The sequence below is a fragment of the Panthera uncia genome, chromosome F1 (genome assembly GCF_023721935.1).
Source record: "Panthera uncia isolate 11264 chromosome F1, Puncia_PCG_1.0, whole genome shotgun sequence".
Lineage (NCBI taxonomy): Eukaryota > Metazoa > Chordata > Mammalia > Carnivora > Felidae > Panthera > Panthera uncia.
The window spans coordinates 41,610,917-41,635,603 of NC_064813.1; the positions used below are offsets into that span (position 1 = coordinate 41,610,917).

Genomic DNA, 24,687 nt, shown 5'->3' on the forward strand with positions numbered 1-24,687 from the left:
TACTAGTTTTTTCAAGATGCAGGCAATAAACAATGTTTGTGATTTCTTTCCATTTGGTGTATACAATTTAATAAAGTAAAACCTCTTGTTTTAATTCAATATTTTTTCTATTTTTCTCAACGTTTTAATGAAATATTGTTTAAAACGTTCTTGAGGGAGAGCAAGAGTGAGTGGGGGAGGGCAGAAAGCGGAGGGAGAGAATCCCAAGCAGGCTCCACACAACCCTGTGCAGGGCTCCATCCCGCAAACAGTGAGATCGTGACCTGAGCCAAAATCAAGGGTCAGATGCTTAACTGACTGAGCCACCCCGGGGCCCCATTAATGAAATTAAAAAAAAAAATTTTAATGTTTATTTCTGATAGAGCACAAGTGGGGCAGGGCCAAGAGAGAGGGAGACACAGCTAAGCTGTTAGCACAGAACCTGACGTGGGGCTTGTGAATTCGGACACTTAACTGACTGAGCCACCCGGGTGCCCCCTTTAATGAAATATTTTAAAGCATATCACAAGTGTGTCATTTTACCTTTAAATATGTTAGGATGTATATCTTACCAGGTCAGGATTTAAAAAAAAAATTACCATAGTGCCTTTTTACTACAATTAACAGTTTCTTAATTAACCTAGTACGTAACTCAAAATTTCATGATTGTTTAGGGAAAAATGGCATTTTACAGATGATTTGTTTGAATCAGGACCTGAATGAACAAGATACACACGCTGTGTTAGGTTTATGTTTTTTAAGTCTCTATGATGGTCTCCCCCCTTAAGTGTATTCCGCCACCAGAGATCCTGTAGAATTTCCCATGATCTGGGTTTGGGTAATTATTTGCTTTTGGTATTACTTATTCCTTTACTCTCCAGTTTTCCTACAAACATGTAGTTAGTAGTTAGATCTAGAAGCTTGTTTCGTTGTTTTTTTGTCAGGAATACTTCGTAGGAGGTCGGAGCTTCTAGGTCCTTCCTATTGCTTCACATCAGGAAGTATACGATGTGTGAATGATGCTCTTTTAGAGAGTTTTGTCAGTGGTCAAGTGCTCTCAGCCTTCTCCATGTGTTTTAAAGTTCCCCCTCCCCCAGCCTTTTACTTTAATGGTTTAGCATCTATTAATGATTGTTGAGGAGGTGATGCTTAACCTGAGACTAAAAGGTCTAGGATGAGTTAGTCTTGCGCAGAACTCACACTGCTATAAATGAAGGAACGATGTGTGCAAAGGCCCTGAAGCAGGAAGTAAATGCTCTGAGAAACTAAAAGATCAGTGTGGTGAGGTGCAGGGAGCATGGAGAAGAACATGAGGTACAAGAGGAAAGACTGGCAAGACTGGGGCTAGGTTCTGTATTTATTTTTAGAGCAATAGCAAGCTATGGAGCAGGGCTTGGCACTGTAGGATTGGTTTTGTTTAGTTTTTTTTTTTTTTTTTTTTTTTTTTTTTTTTTAATCCTTCTAGCTGTAGTGTGGAGTTTGGTTTGAAGGCGGTTAGACCAGTTAAGAATCTATTTCAGTGATGCATGCGAAAAATAACACTTTTTGGTTTGGGGAAATGGTCATGTAGATGAAAAGAAGGGTGGTTTTGAAAGATTTAGAAGTTAAAATTGATCAGGTTTCATGATGTGAGAACAGGGGAAGAGGGAGACACAATGACTTCTGACTTTCTGGTTTGAGTAACTGAATGTAACTACTAACTGGTAGCATAGTGGAAAAGGATAAACTTTAGACTTGGGCAAGTTATTTGACTTCTTTAAGGCTGAGCTTTCTCATGTAAGGAGCAGGTAACAATACCTAACCCTGCTGTAATCAAAAGAGATTCCAAGGGGTGCCTTGGTGGCTCATTCGGTTAAGTGTCCGACTTCAGCCTAGGTCATGATGTCACCATTCCTGAGTTTGAGCCCCACGTTGGGGTCTGTGCTGATAGCTCAGAGCCTGGAGCCTGTTTAGGATTCTGTGTGTGTCTCTGTCTCTGCCCCTCCTCCATTCGCACTCTGTCTCTCTGTCTCTCTCAAAAATAAATAAACATTAAAAAAAAAAAAAAAAAGATTCCAAGTGGGAAAGGGACAAGATCTTGCTTTGGATTCAGAGCTTGTCATTTGACTCCATTTCTCACATATGCCTTGAACAGTGCCTTTGCTGGTATTTGCTTTCCCATTCTTTCCACTATTCTGCCATTTTAAAATCCTTCCATTCCTGTCTCCATTCCCTCTCAGTCCTCCTTTGCCTTGCAATCAAAAGCACTGTGTCCTACACTTAACTTCCATGGGCCTTAAAGCAATGCCTTTTTTATGGCACAACACTTTTTACCGGGTGTTAAAGCAAAGTAGGAAAGGCTTGTTGAAGTTTAAATTCTTCAGACCTGTCAAGTGGTTAATTCTTGTTCCCACCAAGATGCTGAACTAGCATGACTCCTGGCTCCCTCCCAAAATCATCCGTATAGGAACTGTAATAGGAAAATGCCGTGAAAAATAAATGCATGAGGTAGGCTGTTTTGAACTCGTGTGTGCGTGCGTAGATGGGACAGTGTTTCATCTGGGACAGGAGTCAGCCAGGTATGGCTGTAAGAGAATAAAACCATGGGGGAAGGGAACTGCTGGAATACTACTGTAGTTTCTCCCCTGCCTCATTACCTTGGAGTTCACCTTTTTCTACGCTTGTGACTCGGAGCTCTAGTCCAGCTTTCCTCAAGAGTGAATTAGGGCATTTCAGAAGCATATACTTGTGTGAAGTTGATGAAAAACAGGAGATGACTGACTTTAGACCGTCACTTCTCTGTCCCTTACCTTCTTAAGCCTTAGGTCTCCCGAATCCTATCCTAATACTGCTTCTCCTTGGAGAACAGAGGGTAAGTCTTTGATCTGGGTAGTGATGGCATGGGGTGGAGAGTGATTGTGGTTTCCTGGTGTTTGGGACTTTCTACTTTAGTAGTAGTTCTTCTTTTAAAGGTTTTATTTTTAAGTTATCTGTACACCCAACGTGGGGCTCAAATTTATAACTCCCAGATCAAGAGCTGCACGCTCTACCAACTGAGCCAGGCAGGCACCCCTAGTACTTATTTTCTACCTTACTCCAGCTTACTGCAGCCCTTGTGGGCTGGAATCTGGCCTTGCCCCATATTCTTTGCCTGTCAGGGTATCTGCTATCCTCTAGGGAAAAATAAACAGAGACAGTTGAAAAGCACAGGTATTTCAAGAGAATAATGTATAAGTTTCATAGGAACAAGCAATAGAACAGATGGACCAAGAGTTTAAAGCTAGACTGGTAATTATTCTAAAAGAAATAGGGAAGATCTTAACTTGAAACATGAATAAGCAGGGACTGAGAGAACCAAGTGGAAATAGTAGAGTTGAAAAATGCAGTGGTTCAAATAACAGAATGGATACAGTTAATGAATTAGAGCTCCAGGTTGAGAAAATCTTCCAGAACAAAAGAAGGAAAGGACAAAAAGAAAATATAAAAGAAAAACTGAAAGGTAAGGAAAATAGATGTAGAGGTACTCACATCTAAATAATAGAGATTTTTTAAAAAATTTTATTTTTTAATTTAATTTTTTAAAGATTTTTTTAAAAAATGTTTTTAACATTTATTTATTTTTGAGACAGAGAGAGAGCATGAACAGGGGAGGGTCAGAGAAGGAGGGAGACACAGAATCTGCAACAGGCTCCAGGCTCTGAGCTGTCAGCACAGAGCCTGGCGTGGGGCTTGAACCCACGGACTGCGAGATCATGACCTGAGCCGAAGTCGGACGCTTAACCGAGTGAGCCACCCAGGCGCCCCCTAATTTTTTAAAGATTTTATTTTTTTATTAAAAATTTTTTTAATGTTTATTTTTGAGAGAGAAAGAGTGAGTGAGTGGGGGAGGGGCAGAGAGAGAGAGACAGAGAATCTGAAGCAGGCTCCAGGCTCTGAGCTGTTAGCACAGAGCCGATGTGGGGCTGGAGCTCAGGGACCACGCGATCATGACCTGAGCAGAAGTCGGACGCTTAACTGACTGAGCCACCCAGGCGCCCTTAAAGATTTTATATTTAAGTAATACACCCAACATGGGGCTCAAATTTACAACCCTGATATCAGGAGTTGCATGCTCCACCAACTGAACCAGCCAGGTGCCCCTAAATAGTAGGAATCTTAAATAAAAATGAAAGGGAGGGGGCACCTGGCTTGGCTCAGTTGGAGGAGCATTTGACTGTAGATCTGGGGTCATGAGTTCAAGCCCCACGTTGGGCATGGAGCCTACTTAAAAAAAAAAAAAATGGAAAGGGAGGACATCCTTGAAGAAATAGTGGGAAAAATAGTTTTCTTTTAGAATTCAAAACAAAAAGATGAATGTCCTCAGAGGGAAAGTTTCCTTAGAAGGCTGAAGATGAGAGATCAGGAAAAATTTGCTTCTAGTATCATTGTAATGAAATTTAGAAGTAACAAAGCAAAAGAAGCCTCAGAGAGAAAGAACAGATTACTACAAGGAACAAGAATTGAAACCAGTTTTGAACAGCATTACTAAATACAGGAAAACAAAAAAGTGTTTGCGGAGTTTTAAAGAGAAACTTAGAATCTTTTTTTTTTTTTAGCGTTTATTTATTTTTGAGAGAAAGACAGAGCATGAGGGGGAGAGGGACCGAGAGAGAGGGAGACACACAGTTGGAAGCAGGCTCCAGGTTCCGAGCTGTCAGCACAGAGCCCAATGTGGGGTTCGAACTCACGAACCGTGGGATCATGACCTGAACTGAAGTTGGACACTCAACCGACTGAGCCACTCAGGCGCCCCGAGAGAAACTTAGAATCTTATACCCAACCACATTCATTTAAATAGGAGGGGAATGATAAAAATATTCTCAGGTGTATGAAGTCTTGGAAGCCTTGCCATACAAAGACCCATATTGAACATAGTTCTGGATGAAGTACTGAGAGATTCAAATCTGAGACATGTTACAAGAAGATATATGAAGTAAAGGTGATTATAGTTCTTTGATATTTATTGTAAGGGCTAAGGCAAAAAAAGAAGAGAAAAATACATCTATTCCAGAATTTAAAGTCCAGGTGGTATCATGCTAAAGTTCTTGTCTTACTAGCAGGGTGATGGAGAGAGAATTTTTAAGAAAGGTAACATATTAGAAAGAAGCATAGGAAGAGTAGAACAGACGAATGCTAAGTCAAGGTGGTAGGAACAGATCCATATATATATTAATTACAGCGAATGGACTAAATTTACTAGTTAAAGGTAAAAACTGACAAGGTGGATTAACCCTCCCGGCCCGACCCAAAGTCCAGATACATGCTTTTTACAAGGGACACCCCAAAGGTTTAATGGCATTTAAAGATGGAAAGAAAAAGATTGAGAAAATACATACCTGGAAACCTAAAAGGAAGCTGGCATGACCTTACTAATGTTAGGTAAAATATACTTTAGGACAGTGTGTTAATTGGGGTGGAAAGAATTACTACATAACGATAATCACTATATAATGGCAGTATAGCGACAATAATATAATGACAGTTCACCAAGAATATACAGCAATTTAAAGCATGCATGCCTCTGATTAAAAGTCTTTAAAATAGATGATGCAGAATTGGTAGAACTCACACTGGGATAAATGGACAAATCCACCATTATAGTAGATTTTATTACATCTCTCTTAATTGTAGGTCAGGCTGATAAATTAGATGTGTAAGATTGTAAAAAGTTGACAGGCTTAACCTAACGTACATGGAGTTTTGCAAGCATATTTTATACAATGGTCACCAACTAGACCAGGTGAAAGCCTTAAAAATTTCAAAGAACTGGGGTGCCTGGGTGGTTTAGTCCGTTGAGTGTCTAACTTCAGCTCAGGTCATGATCTCACAGTTTGTGAGATTGAGCCCTGTGTCAGGCTCTGCCCTGACAGCTCAGAGCCTGGAGGCTGCTTCGGATTCTATGTCTTCCTCTTTCCCTGCCTCTCCCCTCCTTGTGCTCTGTCTCTCTCAAAAATAAATTAAAAAAGAAAAAAATTTTCGAAGAATAAGTTTTACAGAGAGGATGATATTGCCCTACAGTGCTTTTAAATTAGGAGTTCAAAAACATAAATTTGGAAAAATCACTGCATAGGCATAGCTATAAAGCTCATGGCTTTATAAAATTATGGAAATTTAAAAATATACATGAGTGATAATGAAAACTTCATATAGCAAAATCTGTGGGCTGAATTAAAAATTGTGCTAGGGTGGGAGGGGGAAGGAATTTTAGTCTTAAGTATTCAAATTATAAGAGAAGGGGTAAGCTAAATGTCTTAAGAGATCAGGAAATGACCAACAATAAATTTTTAAAAGTAGAAGAGGTAGTAAAGATATAATATCATTAATATAAAGGAAGATGCATTTGTATACAGATAGAAAGAGAATACCATCAATTATGTGCTAATAATTTTGAAAACTTAGACAAATGCAAGAAGAAATAACAAGCTTGAAAAATCTAATATTTATTAAAATGGTTGGGGGTGCCTGAGTGGCTCAGTCTATTGAGCATCCAGCTCTTGATTTCGGCTCAGGTCATGAACCCAGGTTCGTGGGATCGAGTCCCTCATTGGGCTCTGGGCTGAGCATGGAGCCTGCTTAAGATTCTCTCTCCCTCTGCCCCTTCCCCGGCTCATGCATGTGCACGTGCTGTCTCAAAATAAAGTGATTAAAAATCTTCCCACAGGGGCGCTTGGGTGGCTCAGTCGGTTAAACGTCCGACTTCGGCTCAGGTCATGATCTCGCGGTTCGTGGGTTCGAGCCCCGCATCCGGCTCTGTGCTGACAGCTCAGAGCTTGGAGCCTGTTTCCGATTCTGTGTCTCCCTCTCTCTCTCTCTCTGACCCTCCCCCATTCACGCTCTGTCTCTCTCTGTCTCAAAAATAAATAAATGTTTAAAAAAAAAATCTTCCCACAAAGAAACACTGAGTTTTATGTTTCAAAGGTGAATTCTACCAGTCTTTCAAGGACCAGACCATCTCAATTTTGTGGAGTTTTTTCCCCTGGCAATAGAAAACTAGGGACTATTCAATTTATTCTAGTAGGCCTGCTAGCCCTGATAACCAAACTAGACAAAGACATGGCTGGAAAATTGCAGACCCATTTCACTCCTTAATATAGACTTTACAACTTAAACAAAATAGCAATAGTGTACAAAATGCAATAGTGTACCAATAGCGTGCAAAAAAATAATACCCCCAAACCAAGTGTGGTTTATCTCAGGTGTGTAAGGATTTACTTTGGTTTTAATTTTTTTAATGTTTATTTTCTGAGAGAGAGAGAGACTGAGTGCAAGCAGTGGGGGGACAGAGAGATGGGGAGACACAGAATCTGAAGCAGGCTCCAGGCTCTGAGCTGTCAGAGCAGAGCCCGACGTGGGACTCGAACTCCATGAACCGTGAGATCATGACCTGAGCCGAAGTCAGGCAGCAAACCGACTGAGCCACCCAGGCACCCTCTAAGGATTTAATACTAGAAAGTCCCTAAATGAAGTTCCAGAGTCATCACATTAATAGATTAAAAGAAAAAAAATTATGATCATTTCAATAGCTACAGAAACAATATTTTACAAATCACTTTTCCGTGATACATTTTTGTTAATGAGGAAGGAAAGGAACTCTTCTAAACTAATAAAGAGTAGCTGTTAAAAAACAAACATGATATGGGGAAACATTAGAAGCACTTCCTTTAAAATCCGAGACAAAGATGCCCATTATCATTAATGTGTATTTAACATTGTATTGACAGTCCTAAGCAGAAGACAGAAGAAATTAGGAGCACAAGAATTGGAAAGGAGGGAATGAGATTTTATTATCTGCAGATGATATAACATTTACATAGAAAACAGAAACTTCTACAAATTATTAGAAAAAATTATGTAAAGAAAGATAATTATGTAAACTTACATGTAAATTTTATCCAAGTGACTGGATAAAAGATTAATGAAAGTCATTTGTATTTCTGTATATATGCAAAAACTACTAAAAATCATAAAGAGAAAGCATCACAGTAATATCAAAATGTGCTTTAGAAATTCTAACACAAATATGTTAGATCTTTAAAGGGAAACACAATTTTACTAAAAGTAATTAAATAACTAATAGAGAAATATATGATGTTAATGATTGGAAAACAATTTGATCTGTATATTAAATGTAGTTTCATTCAGAATCCCAACAGGGATTTTGATGGAACTTGATAAGTTGATACTAATCACATGTACATGATTCCATATGAATATGGAAGAGTTAAGGGGGCAGGGATGCAAACTGGTGCAGCCACTGTGGCATAGAGAATGGAGGTTCCTGAAAAAGTTAAAAATAGAATTATCCTCTGATCCAGTAATTGCATTACTGGGTATTTACCCCCGAAATACAAAAACATTAATTCAAAGGGATACATGCTCCCCTATGTTTATTGCAGCATTATCTACAATTGCCAAATTATGGAAGCAGCCCAGGTATCCATCAATAGATGAGTGGATAAAGAAGATTGGTATTTATACACAATATATTGGAATATTATTCAGCTATAAAGAAGGGAAATCTTGCTATTTGCAACAATATGGATGGAGCTAGAGAGTATAATGCTAAGCGAAATAAGTCAGAGAAAGTCAAATACCATATGCTTTCACCAATGTGGAATTTAAGAAACAAAACAAGCGTAGGGAAAAAAAGAGACTAAGAAACAGACTCTTGTAGAGAAACTATAAAACTGATGGTTACCAGAGCAGAGGTGGGTGGGGAGGGGTGGGTGAAATAGGTGATGGGGATTAAGGAGTACACTTACCATGATGAGCACTGAGTAATGTATAGAATTGTTGAATCAGTGTATTGTACACATGAAACTAATAGAACACTGTATATTAACTATACTAGAATTTACATTGAAAACTTAAAAAGGTAGAGCGCCAAGAATATCTGGTCACTTCTGAAAAAGAATAGGGAGGAGGTGGAGTGGGAAAAAAACAGGGAGAAGACTTGATTAACCGGATAGACTCATTATAAGATAGGAATTAAAACAGTGTTAAATAGCACTAGAAAGATTGATCATTGGGAATGTGAGGGATGAGAAGATTGATAAATGGAATAGAGAACTCGTAAACATCCATTTTGTAAAATTCTGTGTATTGAGGTCTAATGGGCAAAAATTACTGTGTGGGGACTTCAGAACTCTTTTGAGTTGAAATCTTGACTCTAGTAGTTCACTAAATTGTATTATCTTGTGTTATCTCTTGCCTTAGATGTAAAACAAAGGCAATAATATTGTGTATGTCAGAGGATTATTAAGTGGGTTAATATATGTGTCTGGTATAGAGTAAGCTCTGTGTGAGTCTGCCATTTGTTTTGATTATCTAAACCACAACTTAGTTAAAACAACAGCCATTTTATTTATTTATTCTGTGGTCTGAGTTGAATGGTTCTTCACTTGTCTGCCTGCAGCTGTAGTCAGGTGACAGCTGGTGCTGGAATGTCCCATGATATGTGGTGCTTTGGAGGGAATGGCTGGAAGGCTGGGCTCAAATGCACAATTGATACTCTCCACTTGGTCCTTTTGTGTGATCTCCAGTAAAGGAGTCAGATTTTAGAGGCCTCCAAAAAGCACAAAAAATGAAGCTGCGAGGCTTGGAATTGGCACATTATCTCACTTCCGCTGTATTGTTTTGATTGATGTGGTTCATTGGGGACCATTTTTGGAGACCATCCACACTGTTACTATTTTTTTCTTTTAAGATTTTAGTTTTATATGTAGACCCATCATGGGGCTCGAACTTAAACCCCCAAGATCAAAAGTTGGGTGCTCCACCAACTGAGCCAGCCCCCACGCTCCCTTCCACACTGTTACTGATATTTATATACATCATGTTGCTTTACAGTGTGTATAATTGTCAGCTTAGGCACCAAGGATTTATTAATGAACAAATACAAAAACTTGCTCCTTATGTTTTACATGATAAGTGCTTAAAATGTATAGTGACCAGGACAGTAAAGAAAAATAAGGCAGGGAAGGAGATAGGGAATACTGGGGGTTGGGAGTTGTGGTTTCAAAAATGGGTAGTCATGGAAGGCTTCCCTGGTAAACTGACATTTGAGCAGACAAAAGGAGGAGATTAGGAGCTAGTGGGGCAAGGGTGGAAGCAAGAAAACTGGAGGGTAGTGCAGTTGAGAGGTAGGTCATTTGGATTAGTGCAGTAATAATGGAAGTGGTGAGAAATGGTTAGATTTTGGATATATTTTGAAGATACAGCTTTATAATTTATTTATGAACTGGGTGTGGAGTGAAAGAAAAAGGAATCAAGGATGGCTTGGAGGTCATTGACCTGAGCAACTGAAAGGATAGAGTTGCCATTTGCTGAAATGGAGAAAGCTACAAGGACTGGCAGGTTTTGGAGAGATCAGGATTGGTGTTTTATGTATAAGGTTTGAGATGCTAATTAAAAGCTAGCTGCTTTAAAATTGTAAATTATGCTTCTATCCTGTCTGACTTCCCATTCTGTTGCAAGGGAAGCAGATGGGGGAGGGAGGAATTCATATTTTATTGCAGTTAGTAAGTGTTCTTGTTCTCAGAAGATTGAGGAATCTTGTTGGTTTTAGCCAGAGTATTTGTCCTTTTTTCCAGTCCTCTTTCACCCTTCCCCTGATGTGGCTTGTTACTGATAAATGTCACTGATCGTTTATCACCTTTTTACTAAAAAAAGACCTGAAGATAAACAAGTTTGTTTAAAAGTTTATTTTTCCTTATAGCCTTTTCTTTTTTCTTTTTTTAAGGAGAGATGGTGGAAAGTGACAATTTTAACTAAACCTTACTCTCTCTTTCTCCAATTCATGCTGTATCTTTCCGTGATGATATATGTCCACCTTGGCTTAACCCATTTTGTAGGTATTTAGTTGCTATGCTCTTTGGGTTTGGCGCATGTTAAAAGCTGCTTTAACTGATGCTGAGTATTTTGATTCTCACTGTCCTGTGGTTCCTTGCCAAGACATGTTTCAACATGTTGTAAAGGTTTTTCTTGATGTGCTCTTGGCATCTTAAATCTATTACTTAATCTTGGTAATTCCCCCAGCTCCACAACTGTTGTCTTCCAGGGGGTGCTCTTGAGCACTGTCCAAAGAGAGGAGGAGTTACTGAAACTCTGATATGCAGTGGGGAGGTAATGATTGTAAATTTGACTTTCAGCTAAAACAGTTTACTCATTATCATCACTGTGGGGGTTGGAGCATGCCTAAACCTGTTTCAGGCTTCACCTGAGGGAAGCATAGATGGTTCTTACTCTTAATTAAACTCTTCAGTTGTTTGCAGGATCTGAACTTAGGAAGTGATCAGAAGGGTATCAAGAACCTCATTATGGATATATTGCATTTCTGTAGGGCGCTCTGTTACACGTGTCTTTTTCCTTCCGCTGGCTGCTATTTTGTAAATCTTAAAAGAGAAAATTTTCTACTTTAGAAGAGGTTTCATCATGTTTTTTTTTTCCCTTTTAGATTTATCAACAGACTGCAATTTCTTCACTGCCAAAATGACATCATTTTCCACCTCTGCCCAGTGTTCAACTTCTGACAGTGCTTGCAGGATCTCTGCAGAACAAACCAATCAGGTAAATCATATTTAAGCCATTTCTAGTTTTCAAAAATCTGAATTGGGGCATGTAGGTGACTTTACTGACTGAAGGATTTTATGTAGAGCAGAAAGGGTTATTTTTTAAAATGTCTTATTAGGGAAACTAGTGAATGGTATCAGTGTGCAAAATTCGAATTGATTATTGATTAAGTAAATATATAGAGGTTACAGATTGTTCAAAATATGGTACCTTTTGAAAATTATCGTGTTTTACGGTATGGGTGGCCAGTGGAGAATTTGGGGCCAAGATATATGTTTGGTTTCTGTTTCTCTCACTTCATTTTAACCGGTCTGTTTTCTTTAAAAATCAATTTTAAATTGCAACTAAAATATTGCAAATGTATTCTTATAAAATATTCAGTTTTCTAATGTATTTATCTATAAAGTATTTATCTGTAGGGACTCCTTGACCATGTCTTCCCTTCTTCCCCCAAAGTCCCTTCCCTCTGAGATAACACTTTGGTGTGTCTTGTTCCAGATCTTTTCCTCTAACATATAAAAAGACTTAATTTTGTGTTTTATTTTCATAAATATTGCACAATATATAGTATTATGTACCTCAGTACATGATAAAGGTGGAATTTGGGTTTGATGGGGGAAGATGTGGCTTATGTAGTAAATGGTTTCGATGTAATTGTCCATTTCTGGAAGGAAACAAATGAAGACCTCAAACTTTGTGCAAAAACAAATCCCAGATAGATAAAGATTAAACGTAAAAAGTAAAATAATATGAGAAGAAAATTTAGGAAATGTGTGTGAAACTTTAGGATGACGGAGGCCTTCAGTAAAACAAAACCAAAGAGGTGGTGAGAGGACGAGAGAGACAAATTTGACCATAAAAGTTTTAAAATAAAATTGTGTGGCTGAAGATAGACTCTGCAGTCAGTCAAGGGATGTCAAAGTCGCTGTCCCTTATATGTATATACCACATCTTGTTTGTCTGTTCACCTGTCATATCTGTTCACCTGTGAACACTGGTGTACAAATACTTGTTTGAGTCTTGCTCTCAGTTCTGGGTTCGTATGTAGCAGTGGAACTGCTGGGTCATATGGTAATTCAGTGTTTAATTTTTTGAGGACCTGCCAGACTGTTTTCCACAGCAGCTGAACCATTTTACATTCTCACCAGCAGTGCACAGTGGTTCCAGTTTTTCCACATCCTTGCCGATGTGGAAGGCTGTTTTTTCCCTTTTTTCTTTTTCTTATGGCTGTGCTAGTAGGTGTGAATGTCCTGTCTTTTGAAAATGTGATTTTTCAGGAAGGTAACAAGTAGTAGTCTGATCATCTGCAGTTACTTTATATATTGGAAGGTTGTATGTGATTAGATGATAAGTATTTCTACCAGGGTTTGTAAACAAACAAAAAAATATTTAAGGAGGTTCTCTTACTCCTTAGGGTTTCAGAAACCAATCTAATTGAAATGTAAATAGCAGGTTTATTTTGTTTCTGTCAGGTACGACCAAAACTGCCACTTTTGAAGATTTTGCAGGCAGCAGGTGCACAAGGTGAAATGTTCACTGTTAAAGAGGTAAGCCATCAAAGAAAATTCTCAGTTGTAAGAACAGCGAAGAAGTAGAAGCTGACGAATATATAGTTCTGAAATCAGGCCTAAGAAAGCAAATTCTACTTCTGAGGTGCTAGAGAGGCAACTTTTTCTTTATATTAAAGATCATCAAGCTAAATTGAATTTCATTATTTCCTTTAAATTTCCTCTTGAAGTGTGTTGTCAGCCAAACCTAAAATTAACCATGAATTCATTGATCTCAGAGTTAAAATGCAAAGCGTGTACAAGATTTAAAAAATGACACTGTCTATGATTTATAGGATATACTGCCAGGCAGGAATTAAATGCAGTAGTTTTCCATTATAAATGTGTCAGATACTCTTCTGAGCACTGTGAGTTACTTTAAACACTTATGCATTTAAATAACTTATTTAGCATCTAAAGGTTTTTTTTTTCTTAAGAAAAACAAATTGAATTCCTTAAGTGGAAAAACTCAATATTAAAATGTTAATCTCTTTGAACTGCTTACATTTAGTAGGGTAAAAATCTAACCTTTTCTAATTGGAGGAAACAAAACTATCAAGCTTTTTTTTGACTTTTTTGAAAAGCTTAAGACCTACTAGCAACACTGCATTCCTGAGCTATTATAGTTTTCTTTTTTTTTTTAATTTTTTAATGTTTATTTAGTTTTGAGAGAGAGTGTGGGCGGGGGAGGGGCAGAGAGAGAGAGAGAGAGGAAGAGAGAGAGAGAGAGAAAAAGAGAGAGAGAGAGGGAAACACAAGAATCCGAGAGAGAGAGAGAGAGAGAGAGAGAGAGAGAGAGAGAGAAACACAAGAATCCGAAGCAGGCTTTAAGCTCTGAGCTGTCAGTACAGAGCCTGACTTGGGGCTCGAACTCATGAGCTGTGAGATCTTCACCTGAGCCATAGTTGGACACGCAGCTGACTGAGCCACCCAGGTACCCCTCCTGAGCTGTTGGATTTTTCAAGGAAACAAATTGGAAGCATTTTTTTTCTAGAATACTCCTATTTCCTGAGCTGTTCGATCTTTCAAGGAAATAAATTAGAAGCATTTTTTTCTACAATACCCATATTTCCTTTATCATTTTAAATTTAAGTGCATCATCTTAAATTGTATCTGTAGAGTTCTCTAAGTTTTTTTTTTCCAAACTATTACTGAAGTATGGATTTTTATCTCAATAAAGTTATAATAAATTATGCTATCTCCTTTAATAACATGGCAGACTTTGCCTGGGTTAAGAATAAATTAAGTACATATTGGTCAGAGAATGTTTTACTGGGGAAAAGTTGGACAGAGTCAGTTTACATGAAGCTCTCTATTACGAATCTTGATCCTCTCTGGTGCGTAAAGAATTTCTTAATTTTTTATTTTATTATTTATTATACTTTTTAGAGAGAGAGAGCATGAGCGGGAAGAGGGGCAGAGGGAGAGAGAGAGAGAATCTTAAGCAGGCTGCACGCTCAGGGTGGAGCCCCACATGGGGCTCAGTCCTACTAACTTGGGATCATGACCTGAGCCAAAATTAAGAGTTGGATGCTCAACCGATTGAGCCACGCAGGTGCCCCCACCAATTGTTTATTTTTTTAAATTTTAATATTATTATTTTAAAGTTTATTTATTTATTTTGAGGATTGGGAGGAGTAGAGAGAGAGAGAGAGAGAGAGGGAGAATCCTAAGCAGGCTTCTCACTGTCAGTGAAGAGCTCCATGTGGGGCTTGAATTCATGAACCATGAGAAGCTGAGCTGAAGTGAGATGATTTATCAGCTGAGCCACCCAGGTGCCCCTCTAATTTTTTATGTTTAAGTATTGGTTCTCAGTATGTGTGCATTGAGGCAGTATGGTACAGTGAGAGTAGTAATCATGTACACATTTATTATTTTTTAATTTTTATTTTATTATTTTTATTTATTTATTTTTAATTTTTTTTTAACGTTTATTTATTTTTGAGACAAAGAGAGACAGAGCATGAACAGGGGAGGGGCAGAGAGAGAGGGAGACACAGAATCTGAAATAGGCTCCAGACTCTGAGCTGTCAGCACAGAGCCCGACGCGGGGCTCGAACTCACGGACTGTGAGCTCATGACCTGAGCCAAGGTCGGACGCTTAACCGACTGAGCCACCCAGGCGCTCCTAATTTTTATTTTATTTTAAAGAAATGTTTATTTTGAGAGAGAGAAAGAGATCGTGAGTGGGGGAGGGGCAGAGAGACAATTCCTAGTAGGCTCCACATTGATGGCATGGAGCCTGATACAGGGCTTGAAGTCACACATCATGAGATCATGACCTGAGCCAAAATGAAGAGTCAGATGCATAACCTGAACTGTCCAGGTGTGCCCCAGAAATTTACTTGTTAAAAAAAAAATCCACATGCTGGCATTGTCCAGAAAAATGTAACAGGTTTATTTATAATTATTGTGAAGTTGAACTGCTAAGACGTGTTCACTAAAACATTTTGACTTGCATTAATGCTTTAGGTCCCACATTTGTATTAAAAATTCGCACACAAGGGGCGCCTGGGTGGCTCAGTCAGTTGGGCATCTGACTTTGGCTCGGGTCGCGATCTCACTGTCCGTGAGTTCGAGCCCCGTGTCGGGCTCTGTGCTGACTGCTCAGAGCCTGGAGCCCGTTTCAGATTCTGTGTCTCCCTCTCTCTCTGCCCCTCCCCTGTTCATGCTCTGTCTCTCTCTGTCTCAAAAATAAATAAACGTTAAAAAAAAATTAAAAAAAAAATTTGCACACAAACGAAAATGGAAAAGCTGCCGATACCCGATTTCTGTACCCTGTTTTTCCACTCGCAATCATATACTTAGGTACCTTTTGACCCCATGGAAAAAAAATAGTTTTTTTAAAGAATGAAATAGTTTCCATCATAGTGGATTTTTAAGCACATTCTCCATGTGTGTGGTGTGCTAGCTGGATGTCTTTTGGCATAATTGTTACATGTTTGGCATGGACAGCACACAGGTTGATCTTCAAAAAGGCCCACCGAGGCTCCGTAGCACAGGGGTTAGAGCACTGGTCTCGCAAAAAGGCCCACCGATAGGCCTCAATCACTTGCCTCCTGCAAAGCACCCGTAACTGCACGCTGGAAACACAGATCTGTTTTGAAGTCCCGAGCAGTTTCTCACACCAGATGCCGGAAAGGAAGTTTGCAAATCACAAGTTCTGTGGAGTTTCACGGAGCGCCACAGTAGCAGAGCTGTAATGGTGAGGTTTCTTCACTCCTCCAGTAGTGGGCGCACTCTCGCCAGGGGCTTTTGTAGTCAGTGGCTTCCTCGGTGCTATACCACCCGTCGATTTGGGAGCAGTCTGCTTTGGGCAAGCCATGATCTAGCGAGTTTCTTACTTACCCCCCTCCTTCTTCAGCTGGGGCCCGGGAGCTGGAGGTGGCGGCGGTGGTGGTGTGGCAGGAGCTGCAAACATTTGATTACGTACTCATGTAGAGTAGTGTTGTAGAAGATCTTATTTTGCATACTTGCAGTGGATTTCTTTTTTACAAGTTGGACAGGCTAAATATAAAACTTTCTCCTTTTTCTTCCAGTAGGTGCTCTTCCCCATCTTATTCCCCCCTAGATATTTGGTTAGGTATGACAGCACCATTAACACTGGCACAGAATGTTGCTTGGGATGGAGGGGAACCTGGGAGCATTTTTGTACCAATAGTGGGAACAGGGTTGGAAAAATCTTCTGTGAAGATACCTAATAATTCCTGAGAAGTTGGGGCCTAAAAATAAAAATAGCTGCTTTGGCCTGTTTGTGATAACAGAATTCTTATTGTCATTAAGGGAATTTAATTAATTAAACAGTTTAAAAAAATTTACCTAGAGAAAACATCATGAAAAAAATAGATAACTTAAAAATTTTGAATCATGAACTTGTCTGAGTTCCTTCCATTGTTGTGAACTTTGAAAAAAGCCAGATAGGCTAAACTTTTATTTGATAAACACTAGATTCTATGTTTTATGCACTTATGGCTTATTAACCCTTGTACTTCATTTGCCAAAAAAAGTGAACATGCATCAAAAACCTCTTGTAGTTATGGGTCTCTGGACTTGGAAAATACTTTATGACCCAGGCACATTTAATGTTTATCACTTCTAATGATAGAACAGACGTCTTTATCTGGATTGGTGAAAAAATTTTTAAGGGGATGGGGTGCCTGGGTGACTCGGTCAGTTGGGTGTCCAGCTCTTGGTTTTGGCTCAGGTCATGATCTCAAGTTCATGAGTTTGGGTCCCCCATCGGACTCCACACTGCTGGTGTGGAGCCTGCTTGGGATTCATTCTCTCTCTCTCTCTCTCTCTCTCTCTCTCTCTCTCAAAATAAAAAGAAAAAAAATTTTAAGGGAATACTAGGAAAATTCACTTTTTATCATTGTCAAACCCTACATTTCTAAAAAGTAAGAGTTTGGGAGCGCCTGGGTGGCTCAGTCAGTTAAGCGTCTGACTCTGGATTTCAGCTCAGGTCGTGATCTCACAGTTCAGTTTGTGAGATCGAGTCCTTGTTGGGGTCCTGTGGAGCTGACAGCATGGAGCCTGCTTGGGATTCTCTCTCTCCCTGTCTCTCTGCCCCCTCCCCTGCTCATGCACACGCACAGAATGTTCTGTCTCTCTCAAAAATAAATAAACTTAAAAAAAAAAAAAAAAAAAAGTAAGTCTGTTAACGTCCAGCATGAGAATAAGTGGAGGAGCCTGGTGGTTGAGGACAGCTCTCTTGTTGTAGGACTCCTTTCTCGAGCACGACAGTCATGTTCATAAATGTTTCCTCTTTCTCTAGCAAACTATCTTCTCATAATGAATTTGTGTCTTTTGGAGCAGCTGCACAGACCTCTTCGTGCTTTTTTATCACCATGTAGGTCATGCACTATCTAGGCCAGTACATAATGGTGAAGCAGCTTTATGACCAGCAGGAGCAGCATATGGTGTATTGTGGTGGAGATCTTCTGGGAGAACTGCTAGGACGTCAGAGCTTCTCCGTGAAAGATCCGAGGTAGGGAGAGTGAAGGTTGGTTTATCTTTTTGGGGGCTTCTGTCTAACCACTCAGTCTCCATAGGTTATTAATGGTTATCTTTTTTTTTTTTTAGTCAACCAATATTTAAGGGCCTATGTATGTCAGGTAGCCTGTGAAGCACTGAGAACAAGTCAGTGAGCAACACAGTCTCAGATTCTATGGCACTTAAAGGGTAGTTAGACAGTAGATGCGCTTCCCCATCTTAATCAGACAATCACACCAGCACAAGGTAAAATTATACCGTGGGTAAGTGTTACAGAAAAGAGGTACATGCAGCTGTGTTGGGGGTGGGATTCAGGGTCTTAGGAGTCAAGGGAATGCTCCTTGAGGAAGTGGTTTGAACTGAGAGCTGAAAGAGAACTAAGGAGTGAGGGGCCCGAAGGAGAGTGTTGAAGGAGAGCTTCTGGCAGATTGCACGTCATGTGCAAAGGCCTGGGTGGGAGGAGCTTCCCGTGGCTAGGTTAGGATTCTGTGAAGCCATTGTAGAGAGAGGAAAGTGAGCTGGTGAGAGAAATGCAGTGTTGCCGGGCAGCTCGAGGTTGATGATGGGCCTCAAGAATCGAGGTAGAGGTCCTCTGACCTGTTGTGTGACTTTCTCCAGCTGCATGGGGTGTAAATGGTTGTTTCAGGGTCAAAAGCTAATAGGTAATTGGGAAGCCAGTTCTCTTTGGATAGCTTTATGATGACTGTTTCTTCTGAGCTCATTTTGTCTTATATTGGTAAGACTCCCTTCCTCCCCTTCCCCAATTAAAATTGTAAAAATTCCTAGAAGGAAGGAATGGTCTCTAAAGGAAATCTTGGGCTGTTAGCTAATTAAATAAAATGTAAATTAATTAGTTTTTTAATGAGGGCAAAGTAACAAAAGGGCTTGGGCATGAACATTCTTGACTTTTAAATGATTACAAACAAATCTATCCTGGGGGAAAAAAATATCTGCCTTTTTGTGTGTTATAGAGAAAGTTGGAAGGTCACATATCAGATAGACACATAACATCTAAATTGGAAAACTGGGGTTATTAATTTTTTTTTTTTTTGTCTCTCTGACAGCCCTCTCTATGATATGCTAAGAAAGAATCTTGTCACTTTAGCCACTGCCACTACAGGTATGTCACATCATATTTCTTCAGTGTGTGTCACAGCTTTGAGCTCAAGGGGGCAAATGATGGGAAAACGAGGATTGAGGTGGAAATGAAATGCTGTGTTGGCATGATCGAGAGGGATTCCTGTTACATAGAATGTTATTATTACGTTAATTTTTCATTGTGAAAAATTTCAAATATACTGAAAATAGATTAGTATGATGCCTACCTCTTAGTAATTGTTAACATTTTGCTACATTTGCTTCACCTGGACGTGCTTTTTTTTTTTTTTTTTTTTATAATTTTTTTTCATCTGGACATACTGTAAAAATCTCTTAATTTTTACTGTCCAGTAGCCAGTGTATGTATAGTGACCCCCAGTTATTTCAGAAATATCTTTCACATTTGGCTTGTTCAGATCAAGATCCAGACAAAGTCCACACATTGCGGTTGGTTGAAACACCCCTAAGTGTCTTTATAAAACAATCCTCCTTTTATTTTTATGTCATTTATTTGTTGAAGAAATGGCTCATTTGTCCTGTAGAATTTCCCACATTCTAGAGGTTGCACATTGTATCCTTGTGATGTTGTTAAATGTCTTCTTCTATTTTCATTAAACTAGTAATGCTTGAATAGTTTCAAGTTTAAATTTTTTGCTGAGAACATTTCACGGGTGGTGCTTTGTACATCTGTTGCATCACATCCGGGTCATGTAAGGTCTGCTTGTCCCTCTTTCCGTGATGTTCAGGTTCTGTGGGCTCACGTGGTGTTACCCTGACCCATCTGTTATAAAGGTCCCCCGAGACCCTTTCACCTAATGGTTTTAGCTTTCTGGTGTATGAATGCCAATTTGCCTAACCCTTTGCTTGATTCTGTATCTTTTAAATACTGCCCTTTGAGTTTAAGTTAGTAGGTGTGTGCAGGAAACTGGCTGCTTTGGGGTCTGATGTTTGGTGTGTTAGAGATAAGTGAATCAGCTGTACATAACTGAAATGTAACCCGATTTCCCTTGCTCGTTGCCAAATGATGACACCTTTTTTTTCTCCATTCCTATGTGAAGCCCCTTCGTGAGCTTCAAATCAGATTTTGGGTAACATTGACCTTTGAAGAAAGCCCAAGTTTGTAATTCTTTTATTCATTTATTTATAATTTTTAAAAAATGTTTATTTATTTTTGAGGTAGAGAGAGACAGAGCGCGAGTAGGGGAGGGGCAGAGAGAGAGGGAGACAGAATCTGAAGCAGGCTCCAGGCTCTGAGCTGTCAGCACAGAGCCTGACCTGGGGCTTGAACTCACGGACTGTGAGATCATGACTTGAGCTGAAGTCAGACACTTAACCAACTGAGCCACCCAGGCATCCCTAGTTTCTTTTAGATTGGTTATCTTTCAGTAGTTCACTGAAATAAATACTGTAGTTGGAAAGAATCTGTTTCTAATAAAGATTTATGATTTAAAGTGAGAGCAGAGAGACTTTGCTTTCATATTGAAATGTGATTTTGAACTTACATTGAATTTTGGAGCCTGTTGACTTCATTGAACAATTTGCCCACTTCGCCCACTTCACCCAGCTGTAAATTTCTGTTGGGAGGAAAGGCCTTGTAAATAATATAGTGCTTTATTGAAATTCAGTCACTTATGAAACAGTAGGGCTTTTCTGGGATATTCACTGCAGACTTGAAATACACAGAGGATTTTATATTTGCTGATCTACTCTTTCGGTGGAATTTGTTTTCTGATTGATCTGTTCTCTGAATATCTAGAGTGGGTGTGATTCTCACTTTTTCTCTCTCTTTCTTGCACTTTCTCTGCAGCATTTAACATGCTGTGTATTAAGATGAAAATTTCTGTAACAGACATTTCAGATGATCCTCACAACAAGGTTGTGAGGAAGGTCTGGAGATGAAGAAACTGAGGGGTTTTTTTGTTGGTTTTTTTTTTTTTTTTTTTTTTAGAATGAGTGATTTGTCCAAGATTAGTTGTCACTGACAGTTGGTAGAACAGATAATTTCTGACTGGCCAGTTCTTGTTCTTTTCATTGTGCCACACACACGCATTGGTGTCATATAGAATTTGCCCGTTAGTTTTTCGTAACACATTTTTCCTGTGAACATTAAATCTTTAAAACATTTTGTTTGTTCTTAAACGTGTGAACCTTGAAATAACTTCAGTTACGGAAAGGTAGTAAGAGTATTATAAAGAGTTCCAGATATTCTTTACTCAGATTCCCCAGATGGTAACATCTTATGTAACCACAGTATAATGTTCAAAACCAGAAAATTGCACCAAAGTAATTTTGATTGATTGTCTGCTCCGACTTGCCCTTGCATTCGTGCTTGTGGCTGGGCAGCTCTGTTGATCTTCATAAATGGAGTTACATGTGTTATATTTAAAAGGGCAAATGAGAAAAGTGCTTTCCGTGTACACCTTTGCAAGTGAGTTAAACCTTTTATTTTGATGGTTGCGAAATGCCATTAAAGTAAAGGTGGGTCTTTATGAATCATTTCTCCAAATCTCCACGTGTATACCGGTAAAATGAAATACGTGACAAACTTTGCGCTTATTTTAAAATTCTTTGTACTTTGTAGTTTTCCCAGATAATTTCTTTTTGCTTCTAAATGTTTTAGCCTAAGTAAGGTAGTAAGGTTTTAGAACTACAAATGACAGTAATCAGATTGCTTTATTAAAGAAATGCTTCATCCGCATTGTCTGATAATTGATCTTTGAAAACCACTCTGGTCAGAAAGTGCTGTCTCAAACTTCTCAGTATCTCCATTTACCTATAAAATGATTGTAGAAATAATGCTGTTTATAATTACAGTTTTGAAATTGTTTGCTTTGTGCAAAACAATTGAATTATCAGACAACTGTAGGATCTGTATTCTTTTCTTTTCTCTGGCAGTCTTTGTTACGTGAGGACGAGGTTTTCCGTAAGTGTTCTATCTCTGGACCTGATGGTAGCTAATGAACCCAACCCTTGGTATACTTATTTGGGAACACTGCAGTTACATATAACCTCACAAAATGAGAGTTCTAGGTTATTCAGTTCTCTACAGCTTGTTTTCCTGTTGGCTATGTTTTCATCTTCTGTTCTGCTTGAAAAATTTCCAAGTCCTTGAAGTACATTTCTTTCAGACTTAGAATTCTGTTTCTCAGGTTACTGTTTTCTTTGCTATTTATTGCCTTTGAGAAAAACTTTATCTGCTTCCTCTTCCTTCTTAGGAAATGTTGATAGTAACTGGGGAAAATAAAACTTGTTAATTAAAAAAACTCTATATTCAGGTGGTGGGAATGTAAACCATGAAGTCATCATACACACTTAGAATGTAAGTTTACACGAGGTGCTATTGTGTACAAAGCAAATGGGGAAAAGTCCAGATTTGCAGATTTCATAACCCTGTATAACTTTAACAGTTGAAAACAAAAATTAAAGCCAGACTTTCTGTTTGTTTGTTAGTTTACAAGTTAGGCACATTTGCTCATAAGCACCTTTGGGAAGATACGGTAAAAATACTCTCCCGTTATTTTTTGGTTGGAATCACTTTCATATTAAAATTTGAACCCTTACTGTGGACATTTTTTAGTTATTTTTCCTTTTCTCCCAGATTACATTTTGGTAACATATCTTGAATATAGCCTGTCTTGGTCTTTGCCATTTTTATCAGTTTTGATTTTTCCCTTTTGGATGAGAGCCTTGTCCAGCCAACATGGAGAAGTACATCGTTAGGGACTAAACCTGGCTCCAGGGTTGTTTGCTGAGGTCCTTTTTATGTGGAAAGAATGGTTATTACCAGGGAAGGTTTTCCTTTTGTTTTACTTGCTATCCAGATGCTGCTCAGACTCTCGCTCTCGCACAGGATCACAGTATGGATATTCCAAGTCAAGACCAACTGAAGGTAAAATCACCACACGGTGACTTCTTTTGTTGTACAGAGTGGCCCCTTCTCTGTACCTGTGGATCTTGGACTCCCAAGACCTTTCCCTGAATGTGGTAAGAATTTAATAAGAAAGGTTCTTGGGAGTTCACAGACCAGGGACAGAGTGAACCTTCTCTGTTCTGCCTATAACAGAGTTCCAGTCTCTGCATCTTTCTTTGGGATGTAGCACTTCTGATCTTCAGTTCCTCCAGTTGGATTTTCTTTGGGGTTTTTGTGTGTGCCTGTATGTGTGATGGTGTATGTACATAGGTGTTTGAGAAAACTGCTTTATTCGATTTTAACAGGCTTGCGGCAGTTAAATTCATGTCAGGCCGTTCTTAAAGCTTCCCCAGACCTGGGAGAACGTTATGATCATCTTGGTATATGCTGAGGGTTTCACATGTTTTCTGAACGATGCCTAATTTTGTAGTCTAGAGGCTTTAGAGCGATAGCCTGTTTTTAACAGTCGGTTTGGACCTTTTGTGCAGAGATTTTTTTCCCCCCAGTTTTGGGGTTCTCCTAGTTCTGCTCACAGTGGGTTGAGGAGAGGTGTTGCCTTTATTTGATGACTGTTGTGAACTCCAGAGATCTCTTTCTTGTGCGTAACCCATTGTGCCGCACACTAACTGGTGAGCCAGAGTGGAACTGCTACATCCCCTGGTCTCAGTCATTTTTACTGCACTAACACACATCTTTCCCTTTTTTCCAGCAAAGTTCGGAAGAAAGTTCCAGTTCTAGGAAAAGAATGGAAGAAGGCAATATACCTACACTGCCTACCTCACAACATAAATGCAGAAATTCTAGAGAAGGTAAGTTTTGGGTTAAGGCTATATACACTTATTTCTTTCTCTTTTTCATTTTTTCTTTTGTTGATGACTTCTAGAAATGGCATTTATTCATATTAAGCACTGGCTGTAATTGGGACCATTATATAAGCAACTCAAAATATAATGTACTTTCTTTGCATATGAAGTAGGAGGGGCATATGTCACACTTCTGTTTCTCATTCTTTTCTGAAAACTTTTTCTTTCCCCCAGTGACCATTATTAACTTTGAAGAGGATGGTAGTGCTCCTTTAGCAACCCGTGGTTTCTGGGCTGGAGCCAGTCCCTTCCTTTGCCTAGTGTGCTAATAGAAGATAGCTACACATTTATCAGTTTGCTGCCTGGCAAGTCAGCTGCCTTGGCCTTTTATTTTTTATTTTTATTTATTTTTTATTTTTATTTTTTTTTTTATTTTTGAGACAGAGAGGGACAGAGCATGAACAGGGGAGGGTCAGAGAGAGGGAGACACAGAATCTGGAACAGGCTCCAGGCTCTGAGCTGTCAGCACAGAGCCCGACGGGGGGCTCGAACTCACGGACCGCGAGATCGTGACCTGAGCCGAAGTTGGCCGCTCAACCGACTGAGCCACCCAGGCGCCCCTGCCTTGGCCTTTTAAATCCTGTCACACCTGTATATGTTCAGTCTGGTTACAATTTTTATTTTTATTTGTCTGCTTGAGGCAAAGGCTAATTTTCAGAGAGTTTTGAAGTTTGCAAAGATATGTACTTAGTATGTTAGAGCTGAGAAT

General features: G+C 39.2%; 1 protein-coding gene across 2 annotated transcripts in view; it reads left to right on the top strand.

Annotated features, from left to right (window-relative positions):
- Positions 1-24,687, top strand: part of MDM4 (MDM4 regulator of p53) — a 42,570-nt gene that overhangs the window by 3,527 nt on the left and 14,356 nt on the right. Inside the window, exons 2-7 of one of the 2 annotated variants that reach the window (XM_049634466.1) lie at positions 11,453-11,565; positions 13,041-13,115; positions 17,969-18,102; positions 19,172-19,227; positions 23,027-23,094; positions 23,825-23,924. In XM_049634466.1, the coding sequence (XP_049490423.1) occupies positions 11,488-11,565; positions 13,041-13,115; positions 17,969-18,102; positions 19,172-19,227; positions 23,027-23,094; positions 23,825-23,924 (511 nt within the window). In that variant the 5' untranslated portion in view covers positions 11,453-11,487. The remainder of the gene's footprint in view (positions 1-11,452; positions 11,566-13,040; positions 13,116-17,968; positions 18,103-19,171; positions 19,228-23,026; positions 23,095-23,824; positions 23,925-24,687) is intronic. The other variant, XR_007458834.1, reaches the window with a different exon arrangement.